The sequence below is a fragment of the Rhinoraja longicauda genome, chromosome 1, assembly GCF_053455715.1.
Source record: "Rhinoraja longicauda isolate Sanriku21f chromosome 1, sRhiLon1.1, whole genome shotgun sequence".
Lineage (NCBI taxonomy): Eukaryota > Metazoa > Chordata > Chondrichthyes > Rajiformes > Arhynchobatidae > Rhinoraja > Rhinoraja longicauda.
This window is the reverse complement of record NC_135953.1, coordinates 105,342,623-105,366,008: the sequence shown is the minus strand read 5'-3', so window position 1 is coordinate 105,366,008 and position 23,386 is coordinate 105,342,623. Positions and strand designations below refer to the sequence as shown.

The 23,386-nt window shown below is 42.9% G+C and overlaps 1 protein-coding gene across 4 annotated transcripts in view; it reads left to right on the top strand.

The window, feature by feature from the left end:
• The window catches only part of csgalnact1a (chondroitin sulfate N-acetylgalactosaminyltransferase 1a), a 172,102-nt gene that overhangs the window by 140,269 nt on the left and 8,447 nt on the right, over positions 1-23,386 (top strand). For 3 of the 4 annotated variants that reach the window (XM_078403900.1, XM_078403891.1, XM_078403880.1), the window contains exons 6-8: positions 6,091-6,185; positions 14,384-14,465; positions 17,239-22,918. In XM_078403900.1, coding sequence (XP_078260026.1) covers positions 6,091-6,185; positions 14,384-14,465; positions 17,239-17,528 — 467 coding nt within the window. In that variant the 3' untranslated portion in view covers positions 17,529-22,918. Of the gene's footprint in view, positions 1-6,090; positions 6,186-14,383; positions 14,466-17,238; positions 22,919-23,386 lie in introns of those variants that run through there. The other variant, XM_078403910.1, reaches the window with a different exon arrangement.

The window sequence follows — 23,386 nt, the reverse complement described above, 5'->3', positions numbered from 1 at the left end:
TTTGTTTTTAATGTTTTATAGAAGCAATGTTATGTTATTGTTGTGATGCCTTCTCCATGGACTGCCACAGTTGTCTGCAGCTCCTGTAGAATTGTAGGGGGGGTTCTGAGTTGCTGACCTGCCATGACATTGGAATGGCAATGTGTATCCCAGTTGGAACATGAGATGTCCCAGTAATATTGTTGCTTTTGGCTTTGGTGGGAACTGCAGAGACACTGGTCCCATAACCATGGCGAGTTGCTATCTTGCGTCCGCAAGAGTTGATGAGGGGTTAATGGAAGATGAGTTCAATGGTGGGGTGTCAAGCCCCCAAAGCTGCATAAAGGATGCGGTTAGGTATTGTGAGTTGCTCTGGAGTATCCTAATGCTGGGCGCTGAGGTTTGATACTCTCTTTTGAAAGTGATAGGCAGTGGGGGAATCCTGATCCTAATGTATCTGGTTTCTTGCCTACTGATGTTGCACATCTGAGGAAGGATGTGCTGGTGTTAGAAAGGGTCCAGGGGGGGTTTACAAGGATGATCCTGGGGATGATTGGGTTAACGTATGAGAAGCGTTTGATGGCTCTGGCCCTGCACTTGCTGGAGTTAGAAGGATGAGTGGAGATCTCAATGAAGCCTACTGAATAATGATGGTTCAATGGATATCTATTGTCACCTATGTAATTAAACATTACACAGTGAAACTAATTTTGCATATAATAATGCCGACGCCGCCATGTGTGGTGCCATTTTATCGAGTTCAATGTCCGGATTCCCATGTGTTTATTCTACCAGATCGGCTCCCGATCCTCTCTGGTGCCCATGAAGGCCTGGATACAGTGGGTGCGGAAAGGACGTTTCCAGTAGTGGGGGAGTCTAGGACCAGAGGGCACAGCCTCAAAATAGGAGGACACACCTTTAGAATGGAGTGGAAAAGAAATTTCTTTAGCCAGAGGGTGGTGAATCTGGAATTCATTGCCACAGAAAGCTGTGCAGAGCAAGTTATTGAGTATTTTCAAAGCGGGAGATTGATAGGTTCTTGATTAGCCAGCCAGTCACCTCATTCTCCCCTTACAATCTTTCTCTTTGAGATGAAAAGATCCTGCATCATCCGAACTACTCCCAGAAACTTCTGCCATTGCTGCTCCACCGTCATTCATGCTGGGATCTCTTTCCCATCATCTTTAGCCAGCTCCTCCCTCATGTCTCTGTAGTTACCTTCACTCAACAGTAATACTGACACATCTGATTTCATCTTCTCCCTCTCGATCTACAAGTTGCATTTTACCACATTATGGTCACTACCTCCTAGGGGTTCCTTTACCTTAAGTTCCATTATCATTACACATCACCAAATTGCAGAATTGCCTTTTGTCGAGTAGGCTCAACCACAAGCTGCTCTTAGAAGCCATCTCATGCCCCATTGCTGAGGTAGGATTAGGTTGTGCGGGTCCAATAAAGAACCTTATAGTTGTAGAAAAGTAGTTGTCCCTGCAACTGGTAGTGTGGGATATCAGGCATTTGTACCTCCTGCCTGATTGGAGCAGTGAGAAGATTATGTCCAGATGGTAGACATCCTTGATGATAGATACCATGGCACCAATGAATCCACTGGTACTAACTTGGCAAGAAGATATATTCATGTAAAGAAATGGATATGAAATTATGTTACAGTTGTATAAGATGATGAGGCTGCCTTTGACTTATTGTGCTTAGTTTTGGTCATCCTGTTGTAGGAAAGCTAGTGTTAAGCTGGAATGAGTGCAAAGAAGATTTCCAAGGATGTTGCCAGGACTTAAGCGCCTGAGCTATCGGGAGATATTGGGCAGGCTATGGCTTTATTGCTTGATACGCAGGATACTGAGGGGTTCTCTTATAAAGGTGTTTCTTAAATCATAAGGGGAATAGATAGTGTGAATGCATTGAGTCTTTTTCTTAGAGTTGGGGGATTAAGAACCAAAGGACATACATTTAAGGTGAGAGGGAAAAGATTTAAAAAGAACCTGAGGGGGCTACTTTTCCACACAGAGGGTGGTGGCTTTACGGAACGAGCTGCCAGAGGAGGTAGTTGAGGCAAGTGCTATAATAACATTTAAAAGACATTTGGACAGGTACATGGATAGGAAAGGGTTGGAGGGATATGGGCCGTGTGGATGGGTGGGAGTAGCATAGATGGGGCATATTGCTCAGCATGGGTGTGTTGGGCCAAAGGGCCAGTCTCCATGTTGTATGACCCCATGTCTCTGTACTTTAGCTTTGACGGGCTAATATATATGACCTTTTGATCAATGCCACGTCACACCTTTGGATCTTTCACTGAACTTGGATTCCCTGCTGCATTTCTCAGAGTTTAAAACAACACTGTCTTTACTGCCGCAGGACCTGGCACGGATCATCTGTAGGAATGGCAATGTAAACATTTGCAGTGGATTTTTTAATAAATGCACCAGTTCACAGCTCACTGTGTGTTTGTCAGAAGGAGTTAAATGACTGTTTTTATTCGCTGTGCTGTTTAATCATTGGAACTTGGGCACCAAACTTATTGACGGGTCAGGTCTTAGTCATTTCTTGGCATTCTTTCTGTTCGCAGATGTCAGGAAATTCCAGAGAAATAAGGTTACCTGTTTTGACCGATCTTCATTCTTTGGATGAAGCCGCCCTGAGTAAAGTGGACAAACTGGTGTGATTTTCTTTTTAAATGATTTTAACAGTTCTCACTTAAAAAAAATACTATTAAGGTGACTCAATTGGGCTGTGAGGTGATTCCATGTCCCCATTATCCATTTAATTGGATGACATTGCCTCAGAGAAGGGGCCTGGTTGATTGATACCCAAATGGTCACTCCCTGACCACGTGAACATGGTGGTCGTGATGTGTACCATCTCCATGATGGAATCACCAGGACCTCTTCAATAGTATTTCCCAAAGCCACATTCTCCTTCACTTTAACAACAATGGCAGGAGATGCCACCCCTTGCAAGTTCTCCTCCCAGTCCTATGTTGTCCGCACTTGGCAATACCTCCCCAATTCTTCATCACCATTGGGTCAAAATCCTGGAATTCCCTTTCCAGATTGTTTCTTCCCAGCTGTTATCAGGCAACTGAACTGACCTCTCACCAAATAGAGAATGGTCCTGACCTTCCATCCACCTCATTGGAGAGCTCCAAACATTGTACCAAATGACAATCAGCCTAATGAGATGAAAATCTATTCTCTCTCTGGCAACACAATGTATTTTGCATTACTGAGGGCGTGCAGCGTAGGTTTACTAGGTTAATTCCCGGAATGGCGGGACTGTCATATGTTGAAAGACTGGAGCGACTAGGTTTGTATACACTGGAATTTAGAAGGATGAGAGGGGATCTTATCGAAACGTATAAGATTATTAAGGGGTTGGACATGTTAGAGGCAGGAAACATGTTCCCAATGTTGGGGGAGTCCAGAACCAGGGGCCACAGTTTAAGAATAAGGGGTAGGCCATTTAGAACAGAGATGAGGAAAAACTTTTTCAGTCAGAGAGTTGTGAATCTGTGGAATTCTCTGCCTCAGAGGGCAGTGGAGGCCAATTCTCTGAATACATTCAAGAGAGAGCTAGATAGAGCTCTTAAGGATAGCGGAGTCAGGGGGTATGGGGAGAAAGCAGGAACGGGGTACTGATTGAGAATGATCAGCCATGATCACATTGAATGGCGGCGCTGGCTCGAAGGGCCGAATGGCCTACTCCTGCATCCTATTGTCTATTGACTGCAACTTTTGGAATTCTTTGTGAGAATTCACTTTCATAAAACTGGAACATTGAACCTAGAACAGTTCAGCACAAGAACAGGCCCTTCGACCCAGAGGTTTGAAAATGCATACCTCCAGATTCAGGAACAGTTTCTTCCCAGCTGTTATCAAGCAACTGAACCATCCTCCCCGACCTTCCATCTACCCCATTGGAGACCTTTGAACTACCATTAATCGGACTTTGTGTAAGAAGGACATGTAGATGCTGGTTTAAACCGAAGATAGACACAAAAAGCTGGAGTAACTCAGCGGGACAGGCAGCATCTCTGGAGAGAAGGAATGGGTGATGTTTCAGGTCGAGAAAGAAGGTCTTGACCCGAAACGTCACCCATTCCTTCTCTCCAGGGATGCTGCCTGTCCCGCTGAGTTACTCCAGCTTTTTGTGTCTATTAATCAAACTTTATTGGACTTTATCTTGCACATAACATTTTACCCTTTACCCTGTATCTGTATACTGTGGATGGCTTGATTATAATCATGTATAGTCTTTTTGTTGACTGGATAACGCATAACAACAAGCTTTACACGGTACCTCAGTACACGTGACATTAATAAATTAAACTAAACACTCCAGTGGTAGTATCTTTAACACACAAACTAAACTGCAGCAGTTCAATAAAGCAGTTTACAAACGGCCTTCCGTGCATCCAGTTAGTGTCTGTAACGTAAACACCATTTCGTGGAAGGGAAGTACACAGATTTCTGGGGAATTTGCCAATTGAATAATAATCAAGGATAAACATAAACTTGTGCCCACTTCACTTCAAAATGGTTTATTCTTGGGAATTCCTAACATTTGGCAAAAAAAGTTTCATTTAGTTTACTATCACAGGTATAGAGAGGTACAGTGAAAAGCTTTTTGTTGTGTGCTACTCAGTCAGCTGAATGACTATCCATCATTGCGATTGAGCCGTCCACAGTGTACGGACACAGGATAAAGGGAATAATGTTTAATGCAAGATAAAGTCCAGTAATGTCCGATTAAAGAAAGTCTGAGGGTCTCCAATGAGGTAGATGGGAGCTTAGGACCACTCTCAAATTGTTAATTGCCTGTTATCAGGCAACTGTTCAGTTGCCTGATAACAGCGTTCAGTTATAACTGAGAGGCCACCTTATTACTGCCCTGCTACAGCATGGGGTTCGCCTGGATCAGGCTCCGCACCAGAAGACCAAGAGCTTTGACCGGACTGCACCAAAACCTGATGCCTTTTGCATGCAGTCTCAGTGGGATATTTCTGTACAGTTTGCTAATCGAGTATTGTGCTTAGGTATGGCAATGCTTTACTGAACTCTATGCAAAAAAAGAATTTCACTGTGTATTTGCACATGTGACAATAAATCACCATTGACTATTATTGAGAAGCTTGGAGTGAGTCCAAGAACTACTGAACCATCCTACAAACTTTCATTCTCTTTCTTGCCTTTTTTTGCTTTGCTCTCCATTTTGCACACTCAGAAATGACTAAGAAATGACTAAGACCTTGCCCTGACATTTTAGTTGAAAATCTTTGTCACTGAGCAATTTTAGCTGTAGATGAGGACCATGGTTCTATTCTTGTTTGAGTGAAGCCCTCCGATCAGTATAGATCGCTCCAATTCTACCATTTTCTCAGTGCCCCAGCTTCTCTTATATGTTGATGTGGATTTGTTCTTGAGATCTTGCTCTTCCAGCTGTTTACCAGTGCCTAATGCTGACTTAATGTGCCTTTTGTTTCATTCATAAGATATAGGAACTGATTTAGGCTATTCAGCCCATCGAGTCTACTCCATCATTCGATCGATCATGGCTGATCTATTTTTCCCTCTTAACTCCATTCTCCTGCCTTCTCCCCATAATCCTTGCCACCATTAATAATCAGGAATCTGTCAATCTCTGCTATAAAAATACCAAATAACTTGACCTCCACAGCTGTCTGTGACAATGAATTCCACAGATTCACCACCGTCTGGCTAAAGAAATTCCCACTCATTTCCATTCTGAAGGTACGTCCTTTTATTCTGAGGCTGTACCCTCTGGTTCTAGACTCTGTCATTACTGGGAATATCCTTTCCATATCATTTCCACATCCTCTATCTAATATTACCAGGTGTTAATTAATTTCTATGCCTTTTGGGTTTGACTTCGTCTTCACGAAGGTTCCTTCCTTCCCTTCCTTGCACCATTTCCATCGTGTCCTTTAGTCTGTCCCCCAAAAGATAAGCTGTCATTACCCAGTCTGAGCTGCTGTGAATAAAGTGGAATTAGATGACCCTCTTTTGATTGATGAAACAATAGGTATCTAGACAATTTCTGAGAGTATTACCTTTTCATTATGTTTTTCAGGAAAGAAGGTTTTCTACCCTGTACTCTTCAGTCAGTACAACCCTGCTATTATTTATGGTCATCATGATGCAGTTCCACCCATTCTCCAGCAGCTGGTAAGTGTGGGGAGGTTTACAGCACATGAAACTTGACTGGCACTTGAGAAGAGAACAGGCTAATTAGAGGACCCATTAACACAGATTACCACACATCCGTTTTGCCAGTGTGAAACATCCGTTTCCCAGTTGTTGCATGAAGCCAGAGATTTAAGATTAGGACCAAGTTTCCTATGTGTCTCCATTATTAGTGTCGGGAAGGAAGTGCAGATGCTGCTTTGTACCACAGGCACAAAAAGCTGGAGTAACTCAATGGATCAGGCAGCATCTCTGGAGAAAAGGAACAATGAAATTAGTACGACGTCTAAGGTGGGCGTTTTGCCAAACACTTTAACTCCCCTTCCCATTTCCCACACCGACCATTCTGTCCTGGGCCTCCTACATTGTCAGAGTGAGGCCAAATGTAAATTGGAGGAACAGCACCTCGTATTTTTCTAGGGCAGCTTACACCCTGGAGGTATGAATATTGATTTCTCTAACTTCAAGTAACCCTTGCATCCCCTCTCTCTCTGTCCTTCCCTCACCCTAGTCATAATACTAGTTTCACTGTCGTCCTGTTGAGTTTCACTGTATGTATAACTTGTTATCACCTTCCCCACAGCTAACAATGGACCATTGTGGGCTCCATCTTTCCTTGATCACGGTTGCTTTTTGCATATCTTTCATTTTTCCTATGTTCCTTCTATATCTCTCGTTTTCCTTTCCTCTGACTCTTAGTCTGAAGAAAGGTCTCAACCCGAAACGTCACCTATTCCTTTTCACCAAAGATGCTGCCTGACCCGCTGAGTCGCTCCAGCTGTATGTCTGCCTCCATTATGAGCTGTGCTCCTCTCTGCAGTGTCACCTCCAGCTCAGTAGTTCCCCAAAATTTGGCTTCACCAACATCTTGTACAGATGAGGAGAAGAATTCCTCTCCTCATCTGTACAAGATGTTGGTGAAGCCAAATTTTGAGTATTATGTTCAGTTTTGGTTAAGCTGCTACAGAAAGATGTTATAAGCTGGAAAGAGTGCAGAGAAGATTTATGAGGATGTTGCCAGGACTTGAGGACCTGGGCTATAGGAAGAGGTTGGGCAGGCTAGGGCTTTGGAATACAGGAGGACTCTTGGAGTGCAGAGGATGAGGGGTGATGTTATAGAGCTGTACAAAATCATGAGGGGAATAGATGAGGTAAATCCACAGTATTTTTTACTCTGAGTAGGGGAATCAAGAACCCGAAGAGATAGGTTTACAGTGAGAGTAGAAAAATTTAATAGGAAACTGAGGGGCAATGTTTTCACACAGAGGATGGTGGGTATATGGAACGGGCTGCCAGAGAGTGCAGTTGAGGCAGGTACTATAACAACATTTAAGTGATAGGAGCAGAATTAAGCCATTCGGCCCATCAAGTCTACTCCACCATTCAATCATGGCTAATCTATCTCTCCCTCCTAACCCCATTATCCTGTCTTCTCCCCATAACCCCTGACACTTCAAAAGACATTTGGACAGGTACAAGGATAGAAAAGGATTAGAGGGATCTGGGTAAAATGCGAGCAGGTGGGACGAGTATAAATGCAATATCGTTGTAGGGCATCTTGGTTGGCAGGGGCAATTTGGCCAGTTTTCATGCTGTATGAATCTATGACCTGAACACCATGTTTTATACTGAAGCTCCATTTATTGAAAGAGATTACCTCAAAGATGGCAAATGCATTGGAGATGGTGTTCCAAAGTTCACTGGATTCTGATATAATGCCAGCAGACAGAATCCATCAAATGTGACATACATGCTTATGAAGGGAATGAGGATAAAACATGTTGAACTATGGACCAGCTAGTCTGACATCAACTGTTAGTAAAGTGCTGGAATCCATCATTAAGAATGTGATATTCGAAGATCATAACATGAATAAACAATGTCAATATGATTTTCTGAAGGGGAAATTGTGTTTGATAAATTAGAGAGATTGTTTCCCCCTGCTGATGTATCCAGAATTAAAGAACAATTTCTTAGGTTAAGGGACTAATAATTTTGGAATAATAAATTTATATATGGAGGGGCTTGTAAATCTTCCACTTTCTGTTCTTGTGAAAGCTGTGGACATTGAATCATTAATTAAGGTCAAGGCTGAGGACAATAGATTTTCAGCTGCCTCAACTACCTCCTGTGGCAGCTCACTCCGTAAACCCACCACCCTCCGTGTGAAAAAGTTGCTCCTTGGGTTAACATATAACAAAACATATAACAACTACAGCATGGAAACAGGCCTGTCCGGCCCTACCAGTCCACGCCGACCATTCTCCCTGACCTAGTCTCATCTACCTGCACTCAGACCATAACCCTCCAATCCCCTCCTATCCATATACCTATCCAATTTACTCTTAAATAATAAAATCGAGCCAGCCTCCACCACTTCCACCGGAAGCCCATTCCATACAGCCACAACCCTCTGAGTAAAGAAGTTCCCCCTCATGTTACCCCTAAACCTTTGTCCCTCAATTCTGAAGCTATGTCCCCTTGTTGGAATCTTCCCCACTCTCAAAGGGAAAAGCCTACCCACGTCAACTCTGTCCGTCCCTCTCAAAATTTTAAAAACCTCTATCAAGTCCCCCCTCAACCTTCTACGCTCCAAAGAATAAAGACCCAACCTGTTCAACCTCTCTCTGTAGCCTAAGTGCTGAAACCCAGGCAACATTCTAGTAAATCTCCTCTGTACCCTCTCCATTTTGTCGACATCCTTCCTATAATTTGGCGACCAGAACTGCACACCATACTCCAGATTTGGCCTCACCAATGCCCTGTACAATTTCAACATTACATCCCAACTTCTATACTCGATGCTCTGATTTATAAAGGCAAGCATACCAAACGCCTTCTTCACCACCCTATCCACATGAGATTCCACCTTCAGGGAACAATGCACAGTTATTCCCAGATCCCTCTGTTCCACTGCATTCCTCAATTCCCTACCATTTACCCTGTACGTCCTATTTTGATTTGTCCTACCAAAATGCAGCACCTCACACTTATCAGCATTAAACTCCATCTGCCATCTTTCAGCCCACCCTTCCAAAAGGCCCAAGTCTCTCTGTAGACTTTGAAAATCTACCTCACTATCAACTACTCCACCTATCTTAGTATCATCTGCATATTTACTAATCCAATTTGCCACACCATCATCCAGATCATTAATGTAAATGACAAACAACAGTGGACCCAACACAGATCCTTGGGGCACTCCACTAGACACTGGCCTCCAACCTGACATACAATTGTCAACCGTTACCCTCTGGTATCTCCCATTCAGCCATTGTTGAATCCATCTTGCAACCTCACTATTAATACCCAACGATTTAACCTTCTTAATCAACCTTCCATGTGGAACCTTGTCAAATGCCTTACTGAAGTCCATATAGACAACATCCACAGCCTTGCCCTTATCAATTTCCCTGGTAACCTCTTCAAAAAATTCAAGAAGATTAGTCAAACATGACCTTCCAGGCACAAATCCATGTTGACTGTTTCTAATCAGGCCTTGATTATCCAAATAATTATATATATTGTCCCTAAGTATCTTTTCCATTAATTTTCCCACCACAGACGTCAAACTAATAGGTCTATAATTGCTAGGTTTACTTTTAGAACCTTTTTTAAACAAAGGCACAACATGCGCAATGCGCCAATCTTCCGGCACCATCCCTGTTTCTAATGACGTTTGAAATATTTCCGTCATAGCCCCTGCTATTTCTGCACTAACTTCCCTCAATGTCCTAGGGAATATCCTATCAGGACCTGGAGACTTATCCACTTTTATATTCTTCAAAAGTGTCCGTACCTCCTCTTCTTTAATCCTCCTAATTTCCATCACTACTCTACTTGTTTCGCTTACCTCACATAATTCAATATCCTTCTCCTCGGTAAATACCGAAGAAAAGAAATTGTTTAATATCTCCCCCATTTCTTCCGGCTCAGCACATAGCTGTCCACTCTGACTCTCTAATGGACCAATTTTATCCCTCACTATCCTTTTGCTATTGACATATCTGTAGAACCCCTTGGGGTTTACTTTTACATTACTTGCCAAAGCAGCCTCATATCTTTTTTTCGCTTTTTTAATTTCCTTTTTAAGATTCCTTTTACATTCTTTATATTCCTCAAGAACCTCATTTACTCCCTGCCGCTTATATTTATTGTATATCTCCCTCTTTTTCCGAACCAAGTGTCCAATTTCCCTGGAAAACCATGGCTCTTTCAAATTATTATTCTTTCCTTTCCACCGAACAGGGACATAAAGACTCTGTACTCTCAAAATTTCACCTTTAAATATCCTCCATTTCTCTATTATATCCTTTTCATAAAACAACAATTTCCATTTCACTCCTTTTAAATCCTTTCTCATCTCCTCAAAATTAGCCTTTCTCCAATCCAAAATCTCAACCCTTGGTCCAGATTTGACCTTCTCCATAATGATATTGAAACTAATGGCATTATGATCACTAGACCCAAAGTGCTCCTCAACACATACCTCCGTCACCTGACCCATCTCATTTCCTAACAGGAGGTCCAACACTGCCCCTTCTCTGGTAGGCACCTCTACGTATTGCTGCAAAAAACTATCCTGCACACATTTTACAAACTCCAAACCATCCAGCCCTTTAACAGAATGTGATTCCCAGTCTATATACGGAAAATTGAAATCACCCACAATCACCACTCTGTGCTTACTACTAATATCTGCTATCTCCTTACATATTTGCTCTTCCAATTCTCGTTCCCTATTTGGCGGTCTATAATACACCCCTATAAGTGTTGCTAAACCTTTCTCATTTCTGAGTTCCACCCAAACAGCCTCCTTAATCGAGCCTTCTAGTCTGTCCTGCCAAAGCACTGCTGTGATATCCTCCCTGACAAGCAATGCAACACCCCCACCTCTTGCCCCTCCGATTCTATCACATCTGAAACAATGAAATCCTGGAATATTTAATTGCCAATCGCAACCCTCCTGCAACCATGTTTCACTGATCGCCACAACATCATACTTCCAGATGTCAATCCAGGCTCTAAGCTCATCCACCTTTCTTACAATGCTCCTAGCATTAAAATATACACATTTAAGGGACCCATCATTTCTTATTCTCAGTTTATTTCTTTTCCCTTCTTTCTCTCCTACATATTGGGTCTGAGTGTTTCCCTTTTCTGCCTCCTGCCTCACACACTGCCTATTAGCTATCTGTGTTTGAGTCCCTCCCCCCAACCGTACTAGTTTAAAGTCTCCGCAGTTATTTTAGCAAATCTCCCCGCCAGGATATTGGTTCCCCTCGGGTTCAGATGCAACCCGTCCTTTTTGTACAGGTCATACTTCCCCCAGAAGAGGTCCCAATGATCCAGAAACTTGAAACCCTGCTCCCTGCACCAGTTCCTCAGCCACGTATTTATCCTCCACCTCACTCCATTCCTATTCTCACTATCGCGTGGCACAGGCAGTAAGCCTGAGATTATTACTTTGGAAGTCCTTTTTTTTAACACTCTTCCTAGCCCCCTGAATTCTCCTTTCAGGACCTCTTCCCTTATCCTACCTATATTGTTGGTACCTATATGTACCACGACCTCTGGCTCCTCTCCCTCCCCTTTCAGGATATCCTGGACACGCTCAGACACATCCCGGACACCGGCACCAGGGAGGCAAACCACCATCCGGGTCTCCCGACTGCGTCCACAGAAACGCCTATCTGACCCCCTCACTATAGAGTCCCCTATTACTACTGCTCTCCTCTTCCTTTCCCTACCCTTCTGAGCAACAGGGCCGGACTCCTTGCCAGAGGCCCGGGCACCGTCGTTGCCCCCAGGTAGGCTGTCCCCCCCAACAGTACTTAAACAGGAGTACTTATTTCCAAGGAGTACAGCCACCGGGGTACTCCCTAGTCCCTGCCTCTGTTCCTTGCCCCCCCTAACAGTGACCCACTTGTCTACCTCCCGTGGTCTAGGAGTGACCACCTCCCTGTAACTCCTATCTATAACCTCCTCACTCTCCCTGATCAGACGGAGGTCATCAATCTGCCGCTCCAGGTTCCTAATACGGTCCCTTAGGAGCCCCATCTCGTCACACCTGGCGCAGATGTGGATGTCTGGAAGACTATCAGACTCCCAGATTCCCCACATCTGACACCCAGAACAAAAAACTGCCCTGGCAGTCATACTCTCCAAACAAAGCCCCGCGCTCGGTTACTAAACCTACCGCCCGGCCGCTACTCCAACCGCTCCAACCGCCCACCCAAAAGAACTGAGTGATCTCCTGGGAGAGGCGAAAAACCGGATAAAAAACCCAGGCCAATTTGGGAAAAAATCCGGGAAATTCCTCTCCGACCCCAAGCTAGGCGATCGAAACTAGTCCGGGAGATCACACAGGTCTTACTCCTTACTATCCCCACACAATCCCCACACACTACTTCCCAAGCAACACAGCTAGGTGCTGCTTGTTGCTGCTGCTGCTGCTGCTACTGCTTGTTGCTGCTGCTGCTACTGCTGATTGCTGCTACTGCTGATTGCTGCTGCTGCTACTGCTGCTGCTTTCCCCTTTCACCTTAAAACTATGCCCTTTGGTTCTTGATTCCCCTACTTTAGGTAAAAGACTCTGTGCATTCACCCCATCTGTTCCTCTCATGATTTTAGACACCTTGATAAGATCACCCGCAACCTCCTGCGCTCCAACGAATAAGGTCCTAGTCTTAGATGTTTGAGTCCCATTGGGTGGAGATTGGTTGGCAGAATAGACAATGGAGAGGATCCTCTACACTATTGCTGAATGATGAAGCGGTTGTAAGGGGCTTGATGTATTTCTTGTATCAGTGCATTAGGGCAGCAAAATGGCACAGCTGTTGAGTTGCTGCCTTACAGTGCCAGAGACCTGAGTTCCGTTCTGACTACGGGTGCTGTCTGTATGGAGTTTGTACGTTGTCCCTGTGATCACGTGGGTTTTCTCTGGGTGCTCCGATTTCCTCCCACACTCCAAAGCCTTACAGGTTTATAGGTTAATTAGCTATTGTGAATTGTTCCTAGTGTGTAGTATAGTACTAGTTTATGCTAGTTGGCGGACTCAGTGGGCCGAAGGGTCTGTTTCCACATTGTATCTCTAAACGTCTAAAGTCTAAAGGTATGTTTTCCAATAACATCTGACTAAGAGCAGGGGTGGACCATTGAGTCAGATCGTAGCTGATCTAATTGTTGACCTTAACATCACTTCCTTGCCTGATCTCCAATCCACTGCTATCAAAGAATTAGCTATCACAGCATGAATGTATTCCTGACAATTAAATTAAAATTAAAAGAAATCTAAATGACCTGAGCTTGCCTATCTTTCTTGGAAATTTGCCCTCCATAGTAATGAATGGAGTCATTGAATCTGGTCTTCCCTAATGTAGCTTAAGCATCAAATTCCTTCAGTGAAACTCCTCAGAAACCAGGACTCTCTTCAAAGAGAGAATGACAATGATTCCCAACTTTTCTGGGGCAGGAGATTTCTTAACAGCTCGGTCCTAAATGGACACACTCATTCTTCTGCGGTTATGATCGGATGAATGACTTTGTCCGATGATGTAATTCCAAAGATAGACACAAAATGTTGGAGTAACTGAGTGTGTCAGGCAGCATCTCTGGCGAAAAGGTGAGGTTTTGGGTCGGAACCCTTCTTCAGACTGAAAGTAAAGGTGGGGGGAGGGGGTTAAATAAACTGGAGGCAAGAAAAGGTCAGAACAAATTAGGGCTGGCAATAGCACCTGCAGTACTTTCCTACACATCCTATACATAATTCCAATTTAGGTTTAGTTTAGAAATAAAGCATGAAAACAAGCCCTTTGTCCTACTGAGTCCATGGCGATCACCCGTTCACACTAGTTCTATGTTGTCCCACTTTCCCATCCACTCCCTACACACGCTGGGAGCAATTTAGAAGCTGTTTAACCTACAAACCCGCACATCTTGGGATGTGGGAATAAACCCACGCGGTCACAGGGAGAACATGCAAACACTTGAGGTCAGGTTTGAACCTGGGTCTCTGGCGCTGTGAGGCAGCAGATGTGCCACTGTGCCATCTTGTTAGATTTTAGACTTTATTAGTGGAAAGGCACAATTTACATTTCTGGCATCCTGAAAGGGTGAAGAAGATGAAGCTGTTAAACAAGCGAAATAATAATGAATTGCCTTCTTTCATTTTGTTAAAGGTGATTAAAAAGGATTCTGGCTTCTGGAGAGATTTTGGCTTTGGAATGACCTGCCAGTACAGATCAGACTTCATCAATATCGGTAAGTGAATGAATGCATCAATGGCTTCCTTTCAGAAAAGTGTCTGCACAAGAAATCTGTTCTTCAACTAGTATCAAGACTGCCACCTACTGCATTGTTGCTGTAGTGATGGATATGGCCTTGAGTGGTTTGGACTGCCCTGACAGAATGTTGTGAATAGGTTTGTGAGGATCTCTACTGAGAGCAGATCAACAAATTAAGAGGTTTGGAGTCTCTCTATACTTTTCTACTTTCCCCTCAGAGTTTCAAAGTAGATTGGGCTTACTGCTCAATGAAAACTTAAGGCATCTGCATTTATATAGCGACACTTTGAGGATTGCTTCACAATCTGCAACTCTTCAATCCTTTGGTGTCCCACTTTCTGTTTTTTCATCTCTGCCCTTTGTCCAGCCATCTGCCTGTCAACCCTCTCACCCCCCATCATTTCTATCTTTCTATTACTTGCCTGATTTTGTCCTGCCCCACCCTCCCCCCACCTTAATCAGTTTGAAGGAGTGTCCCGACCTAAAACGTCACCTACCAAAGTTCACCAAAGATGTCGCCATACCTGCTGAGTTACTCCAGCACTTTGTTTGTTTTGTAAACCAGTATCTGCAGTTCTCTATTTCTGGGCCCTAAACAGTGGTGCACTCTCCCAGCACTGCACCCTCAGCCATAAAGTTGTATGCAGAACCTCAGAGTGGGCTTTGCACCCATGACTTTCTAACTCCGAAACATGAATGTTGCTACTTGACCATACGGGAAATGAACCATTATGATATGTTAAAGACTTGGCGGCACGGTGGCGCAACGGTAGAGTTGCTGCTTTACAGCGAATGCAGCGCCGGAGACTCGGGTTCGATCCTGACTACGGGTGCTGTACTGTAAGGAGTTTGTACATTCTCCCCGTGACCTGCGTGGGTTTTCTACGAGATCTTCGGTTTCCTCCCACACTCCAAAGACGTACAACAGGTATGTAGGTTAATTGACTGGGTAAATGTAAAAATTGTCCCTAGTGTGTGTAGGATAGTGTTAATGTGCGGGGATCACTGGGCGGCGCAGACTTGGTGGGCCGAAAAGGCCTGTTTCCGCGCTGTATCTGAAATATGAAAAATAATAATAAGAGTGGGATTTTTTGGGCCGTGCATGATGTACCCATTGAAATTTCTCCCTCTTACTGTTTATTTAAAAACTCAATTTCCTGATCAATTCTGGTGTAAGTGTTGGAGAGGAAGGAAACATTACACAAGCCACAGTATGTGAGAGGAAATGGCATTGGCCATATAATTGCCTACAAATGATTTGAGAATCAAACCTCTTCGCAGGAGTATTCACAATATAGCTTTAGGTTTATTATTGTCACGTGTACCGAGGTCCACTGAAAGGCTTTGTTTTGCATGCTCTTCAAACAATCAGATAATACTGTACATAAATACAATCAATCCAAACACAAGTACAAATAGAGCAAAGGGAAAGGTGCAGGGACAGTATCTTCCCAGCTGTTATCAGGCATCTGAACCCTTCTACCACAACTAGAGAGCAGTCCTAAGGTATTATTTACCTCGCTGGAGACCTTCAGACTATCTTTAATCGGACTTTACTGGACTTCATCTTGCACTAATCATTATTCCCTTTATCATGTAACTACACTGTGGATGGCTCGATTGTGATCATATATAGTCTTTCCCCTGACTAGTTAGCACGCAACAGAAGCTTTTCAATATACATGTGATAATAAACTAAATTCAACCAAATACAGTGCTGAATATAGTTTTCAGCATTGTAGTGCACCTGTTCCAGAGACAAAGTCCAATGTCCGCAATTTAGCGTAGTTTATTGTCGGGTGTACCGAGAGGTACAGTAACAAGCTTTTGTTATGTGGAATGGAGCAGAAGTGAGTCGGACTGTACCCCAGCTTATGGAAGAACCATTCAAAAGTCTGATAATTAGGAAAAAATCTGTTCCTGAGTCTGGTGGTGCATGCTTTCAAGCTTCTGTACCCTCTGCCAGACAAGAGAGGGGATTGAGAATTGAGGAAATAACAAAACTCCATATTGATTCCAGACAATCATGATTGATTAATTAAACCATCGATATGGACCCTGAAAAGGGTGATTATATATTCAGTAGAAGGATGCCGACACTTTAAAGGATTAAATTATGAGGACCATTTAGATAAACTAGGTGTTTGTCTTTGACATTCAATGGAATTGCTTAAAATAACAAAACGATTCATTAAGGTAGATACAGAGAAACTATTGATACCATAGAACATTACAGCACAGGAACAGGCACTTCACCCACAATGTCCATGCCAAATCTAATGCCAAGGTAAACTAATCTCCTCTGCATGCATGTGATCCATATCCCTCCATTCCCTGCATAACTACATGCCTGTTCTGCTGTGGCAATCTAGAATAAGGGCGCATAACATTCAGATCAAAGTCTGGAAATATTTTGAAAGATGTTGGGCTAGGAGTAATCTGGAAGTTGCTTTCACACAAAAGTCTAGGAATGTTTAGTTGTTTCAAATTTTAAAGATAAATTTTGTTGGGTAAAGTATTAAGAAACAGCCATTGAATAATTGGATGCTTGGATGTTTGGCCTAAAAAGCAAAGTTCCCCTGAAAAACATATTTCCATATCTCTGCCCATTTCGTCGTAATAGATTTCCTTGCCTTGCTATAACCTAACGCTCAGGTTTGTTGTCTGAGGATTCGTGTAAGCCGTGCAAACCTTTCTTGCTTTCACTTGATCACATAATGATTGAACATTTGGATCATCTATTCTTGTAGGTGGCTTTGACTTGGACATAAAAGGCTGGGGAGGTGAGGACGTTCACCTCTACCGCAAGTACCTCCACAGCGATCTGATAGTGGTTCGGACGCCAGTCCGCGGACTCTTCCACCTGTGGCACGAGAAGCGGTGCGTGGACGAGCTGACCCCCGAGCAGTATCGCATGTGCATGCAGTCCAAGGCCATGAACGAGGCTTCACATGGACAGCTGGGAATGCTGGTCTTCCGGCACGAGATCGAAGCACATCTGCGCAAAGAGCGACACAAGGTCAACACGAAGAAAACATAAAGAGGAGCCTTGGCCACGTTGCCTTTCGCATCAAGCACCAAACACTGGCGAAGATCCAGGATGGAAGCAGGTTTCTGCAACAATTCGGACAGAGAGTACGGCCGGACCTCTCTGTGATGTTGCATTCAATGCTTCTCTGCAGTGTTGGTCAGAACTATGCGGGTGGTATTTGCAGATCCCAACATCCAGTCCTCTGAGATTAATGCAAGGAAATTCCTCTGCTAATGTGAGACACTGAATTGGATGGTGGCACTTGAAGTTATTTATAATTACAACACAACATGTGTGGGGTGTATTCTATGAAAGGCGAAGAAGTCCTTTTTAATCAAAGATTTAGTCTGAGGAGTGATCCAAACTTTTGGGGTCTGATATAGTCACCTAAGCCAATGATGAATAACATGGGGGAGGAAGTCAATTTAACTTGAGCTAGTTTAACACGATGTAGCGCTCTCCGTGATCCTACTCAACACTAGTTTTAAAGAACTTCCCATATGTCCCTTTGTCCCAGTTTAATTCACTTTATTTATTTTGCTGGCCCAGTAGCACCTCTGTGAGGTCAGCTTTTCATGACATTTTCAGGCTGTAGAGCATAAGTTTCCTTAAGCCACCATCTTAATCGTTGACAATAGGACAATGTCTTGGTTCGTTTCCCTGCATCGCCTTTGGGAATTAAATGCCTCTTGGTGTCACTGGATCAGAACTGGACATGTTGGCCAAGGTGGAGTCTGAATAGCAGGCTCTAAAAGTAAAATGTGCATTTTGGAAAGCACCTTACAATCTCCCAGAGTGTCCTGTTTCCTGGGCTTTGATTTACTTCAAAGTGCTCATTATTATTTAATGAATTTTTACACATTTGAATGTATGAACTACAGGTAGTGATTGAGGGAAGTATGTTGGCATGGCCACGGGGCAGATATCTTGGCTTGCCCTTGAAGTGAGCTAACACATGACTTCCTCTAACTACTTTCACTGGCATTGTTGCACAGTGATTGGAGCCAGTCTACGAAAGCCATGAAATTGCCTTCAAAGTCATCCTTTAGACTTTAGAGATACAGCGCGGGAACAGGCCACTTCGGCCCACTGCATCTGCACCAGCCAGTGATCACCTGCACACTAGCATTATCCAACACACGAGGACATTTTTACAATTTTTACCAAAGCAAATTAACCTACAAGCCTGGACTTCTTTGCAATGTGGGAGGAAACCAGAGCACCCGGAGAAAACCCATGGGAGACTGTACAGACAGCACTCGTAGTCAGGATTGAACCTGGGTCTCTGGCACTGTAAGGCAGCAGGTCTACTACTGTGCCACCCACTTATCTAGTCTACTTTGCAGGTCTCTGTTTTTTTAATCAAGATTGTTTTGATCAACTCCATATCAATAGCTACCACAAAATATTATCAAGTGTTAAGTGGAAACCAAAAGTGTAGAGCTTATTTTTAAAGTATTGCAAGGCAGACTCGAGACAAGTGAGGTTCATATTCTGTGCATCCGGGTGAAAGGATCCACACAGTGAGCCTATTCCCCTTGGAGCAAGACAAATCGGAAATATTTCCAGTCCAAAGTATTGTGTAGGGTTTATTGATTATGAGACATAGATCCTTTCTCTGAACTTTCTATTGCACTTTTGCGTCTTTGCTTCATAACTTCTAGACACTGCAGTGTGTAAAGCAAAAAAGTAGATGACTCATTAACAAAACTGCAGTGCAGTGAAACTAATATAGAGGAATGACTGGTGTAGATTTATAGTTTAGAGATATAGCACGGAGCCAGGTCCCTCAGCCCATCCAGTCCATGCTGACCACCCATCACCCATTCACACTAGCCCTATGTTAACACATTCTCTACAAACTAAAAACATTTAGTACTTGGCTTGGTGTCTGAGAAATCTTCATGTGAATGGTTACTCTGTGTGTTTGATGCCATCGGTCATGTGGATGCCATTGATCCCATGTTGGTGTCTGCTAGCAACCTTTGGAAAGTGCCCCAAATCCACATGGTACATATCGTAGAGTAATTGCAAATAGTGAAAGGCCTGGATAGAGTGGAAGTGGAGAGGATGTTTCCCCTAGTGGGAGAGTTTAGGACCAGAGGCCACAGCCTCAAAATAAAAGGACATACCTTTAGAAAGGAGATGAGGAGGAATTTCTTTAGTCAGAGGGTGGTGAATCTGTGGAATTTATTGCTACAGACAGCTGCAGGCAAAGTCAATGGATATTTTTAAGGCGGAGATAGACAGGATCTTTAATAGTACGGGTGTCAGGGATTATGGGGAGAAGGCAAGAGAATGGGGTTAAGATGGAAAGATTAATCAGCAATGATTGAATAGCAGAGTAGACTTGATGGGCCAAATGGCTTAATTCTGCTCCTATAACTTATGAACTTTTAATTGTGGGCAGCTTTTCTTTAAAGACACTTAAATATGCTGTTGTTACCAGCAAAATCCAGGCCCTCTGGTTTGAGATTTACAGGAAGGAGAAAGCCTCCTTGGGAACAAATGTTTACTGGGACCATGATCGCGATTTTTTTTGTACTGATTCTCAGGAGAAGAGGGAGAGGAAACCATAAATTGTTACCAAAGGCTGTGTGATTTAATCCCACTCTCATTAAGTCCCATTTGCACTTTACAATTGTGATTTTCAATATTTATGTAAAAATGGAACCTTTATTCTTCCAGCTAATTATCACTGTGGATAAACTTTGATTTCTTAAGGCATGATAGCAATAGTGACTTCTGAGGAAACTCCCAATGGAGGGCAAGATTTCCATTTGACCCTTTCATTTCTCATCACTACCTTACCTCTAGGCTTTGACCCTTTCATTTCTCATCACTACCTTACCTCTAGGCTGGGCAAGTACTTTCAGGCATGTACCATACTATTCCTTATGCATGGAGAACATTGCCCATGTATCGACTCCCATTAATCTCAATCACGGGCAACTGAGCAGCCCTACAAGTTTCTCCTTTAAAACAAACTGCTCAATATTACTGCTGAGGATGGAGGGTAGAAAGGGAAGGGTGGACAGGACGAGGAGAGATTGACAAGGTTTGACTCAAAATAAATCCAGGGGGGGGGGGGGTTTAAAGCATACTAAATGAGTTTTGTAAATTACCTTGGACCAAATATGTTAATAACTAAAATCTATGCAGTACTTGTACAGTAATGTAAAATGATTTATCAGGTCTGTGGATTGCTGTTCATATCTTTGGAATTGTTGCTTTGTTGCTAAAAGTATCATGTTTACATGAATTGTGTTTGAAATATGTTTAAACTTTAGGGCTGGGAATTCTTAATTTAATTTAGTTAAAGATGTACCCACATTATACACCATCCTCACTTCCGAACCAAAGATTTCTCAAATATCTAGATTATAGATTCCTGTCTTATTGAAACATGGGAACTTACAAAAGACCATTCAGTTTAAGATCTATTTAATTTGTTGCACTCCCTCTGCCCTCAATACTCCACAAAATTTCCCTTTAACTTTCAAAGTTAATTTGATACATACTTTATGAAATTGCTTTTAACAGCCTGGTGTATTTAATTTGAAAGTCATGGCATTTACATTTATCTTAAATCTAAGCTTTTCATTTACTGGCTGTTTCTATCAAATAGAAATGCCTCCCTACTTTCTTAATCAAAAGCCTTTACAATCCACACTTTCAATAATAAGGCAGCATGGTTTCAGGTTACAGTGATTACACAAAAGCTTCTTTAATATTGAAATCATAATTGGCATTTATCCTAGTTATTGCACTTGACTCCATAGCCAACTTTACTTGAACATACTTGTTCACATTTGATCAACTATACACGCCTTAGCCCCCTTGGAACATAGAACAGTCTGGCCAATAATGTCTGTGCTGAATATGTTAAGAAAAACTAATCTAATTTGCCTGGATATGATCCTTTAGACTTTATCTTGAGTTAGTGCAGAAACAGGCCCTTCAGCCCAGTAAGTTCATAGTGATCATCCTGTACAGTCGTACTACCCTACACACTAGGGATCTTACACACGAGGGGTCATTTACAATTTTACCAAAGCCAATTCACCACAAACCTGTATGTCTGTGGAAGGAAACTGGAGCACCTGGAGAAAGCCCATGCGGTCACAGGGAGAACATACATACTCCGTACAGACAACACCCATAGTCAGGATCGAACCCGGGTCTCTGGCACTGCGCCACTGTGCTGTATCCCTCCGTATCCATGTGCCTATTTAAATGCATCTGAATCGCCACACTCATCTCTGCCTTCATCACCACCCCTGAAAGCATGTTCTAGACACCCACCACTTTTGGAAAAAAAAAACTCTATAACATCACTGTTGATCGTTTCATAGAGTTTCTACAGCACAACAGCTAGAGTAACCAAGTGGCTGAGAATATTTTATTTACACTTTCATGTTCTCCCTGCTTTACCTCAATTTAATGAAAACATCATGGACTCCCAGGAATCTTTAGCCACCCCTCATTCCCAATCCCCAGTAGTCATGCACCTTAGGTCAGGATGCATTGGTCTGAGGTCACAGCACAAACTTTCTGTTTGCTCAATGTGACCCACCCAGTGTACATTCCACATGCATAATTGACCATCTGTTGACTGGGCTTTACTCTGTTCATTTCCAGCTGGCTTCTGAACCCCATGACTACATTAGAAATGTCTTGTGATTGAAATGCTGCAGGAATGTATTTGTGCCTCAAAGACAGAAGGACCTCTATACTCTGCTTCTCAGCTCCTATGCCTCTCACACTCGGCTGCTTGTTTGTGGAAACCAAATTCCACCAACGATGGTCATGTGACAACTACTGCACGAAATAGAAAAGGCCAAGGTCATTGAAGCCTTGCAATATTGACTGATGAGACAGATTTATGGACTGTCAGCTGGAGCTAAAACGACTTAAAATATAACAAAACTTATGAATTGTCTCATGTTTTTGAGTCGGCTAATGTTTCACACGGTAAATTTTCATGATTAAGAAGCTAAAACCTTTCAGGAAACACACACAAGGACAGAGACTGAGCTTTAAGGCAATGGACATGTTTTTTTAGACAACAGTAACATACTCAAGCAACCCCTCATGGTGCAATGTCTGTCTACAGGTGCTTTTAAGCTTGGTCGATTGTTCATGGATCCAAACAAAAATAGCCCAGCCCTACCAAATTCCATGCAGAAGAATTTGCTTGAGTTTTAAAGTTACATTTTATTTTTCTGTTCTGCATATTTCTCTTGTATCACATGTCAAAAGATGAATAATTTATGTCACTTTAAATCTGTACAGTTATTGAATTTGGACAAGCTACAGTTGTGCTTTTTGGCTTTTGTAAATGCTGAACAGTGAACAGGTTTCACAATAAATGTATAAACACTGTTCTCCACATTGGAGTTGGCTTTCAACTAATGGAAATGGTTGTTATTTATTTTCAGAGAAACCTTTCTTCATCACTAAAATTCTTCCGGATGTTACAGTGGCATACCCCTAAAATGTAACTAAAAAAGGCAGAAAATGTTGGAAAAGGGCACTGAGCCATTTACTTCCTGGATCTCCGTTTCTTGGCGAGCCATCATTTTCTTTATGAAGTTGGCATATTTGATGAAAGTTGGATCAAATGGTCAGATAGTCAGGATCCACAGATGCAACCCAAATTGCTGTGTTTCTCCACCATTTTCTGAATTCTGCTGTAATTTTCCATTTTCACTCGATGTCAGCCCATCTATTTTATCTAGGTTTATTCCAGTGCCGCTCCATGTCAAACAATTATGACTGCGTTGCGCCTCTCCCACCAACGCAGTTTCAATACAGCTCATCAGTCATTACTACTAATTGGTGGGGAATGCAGAGGTGCAACCAGC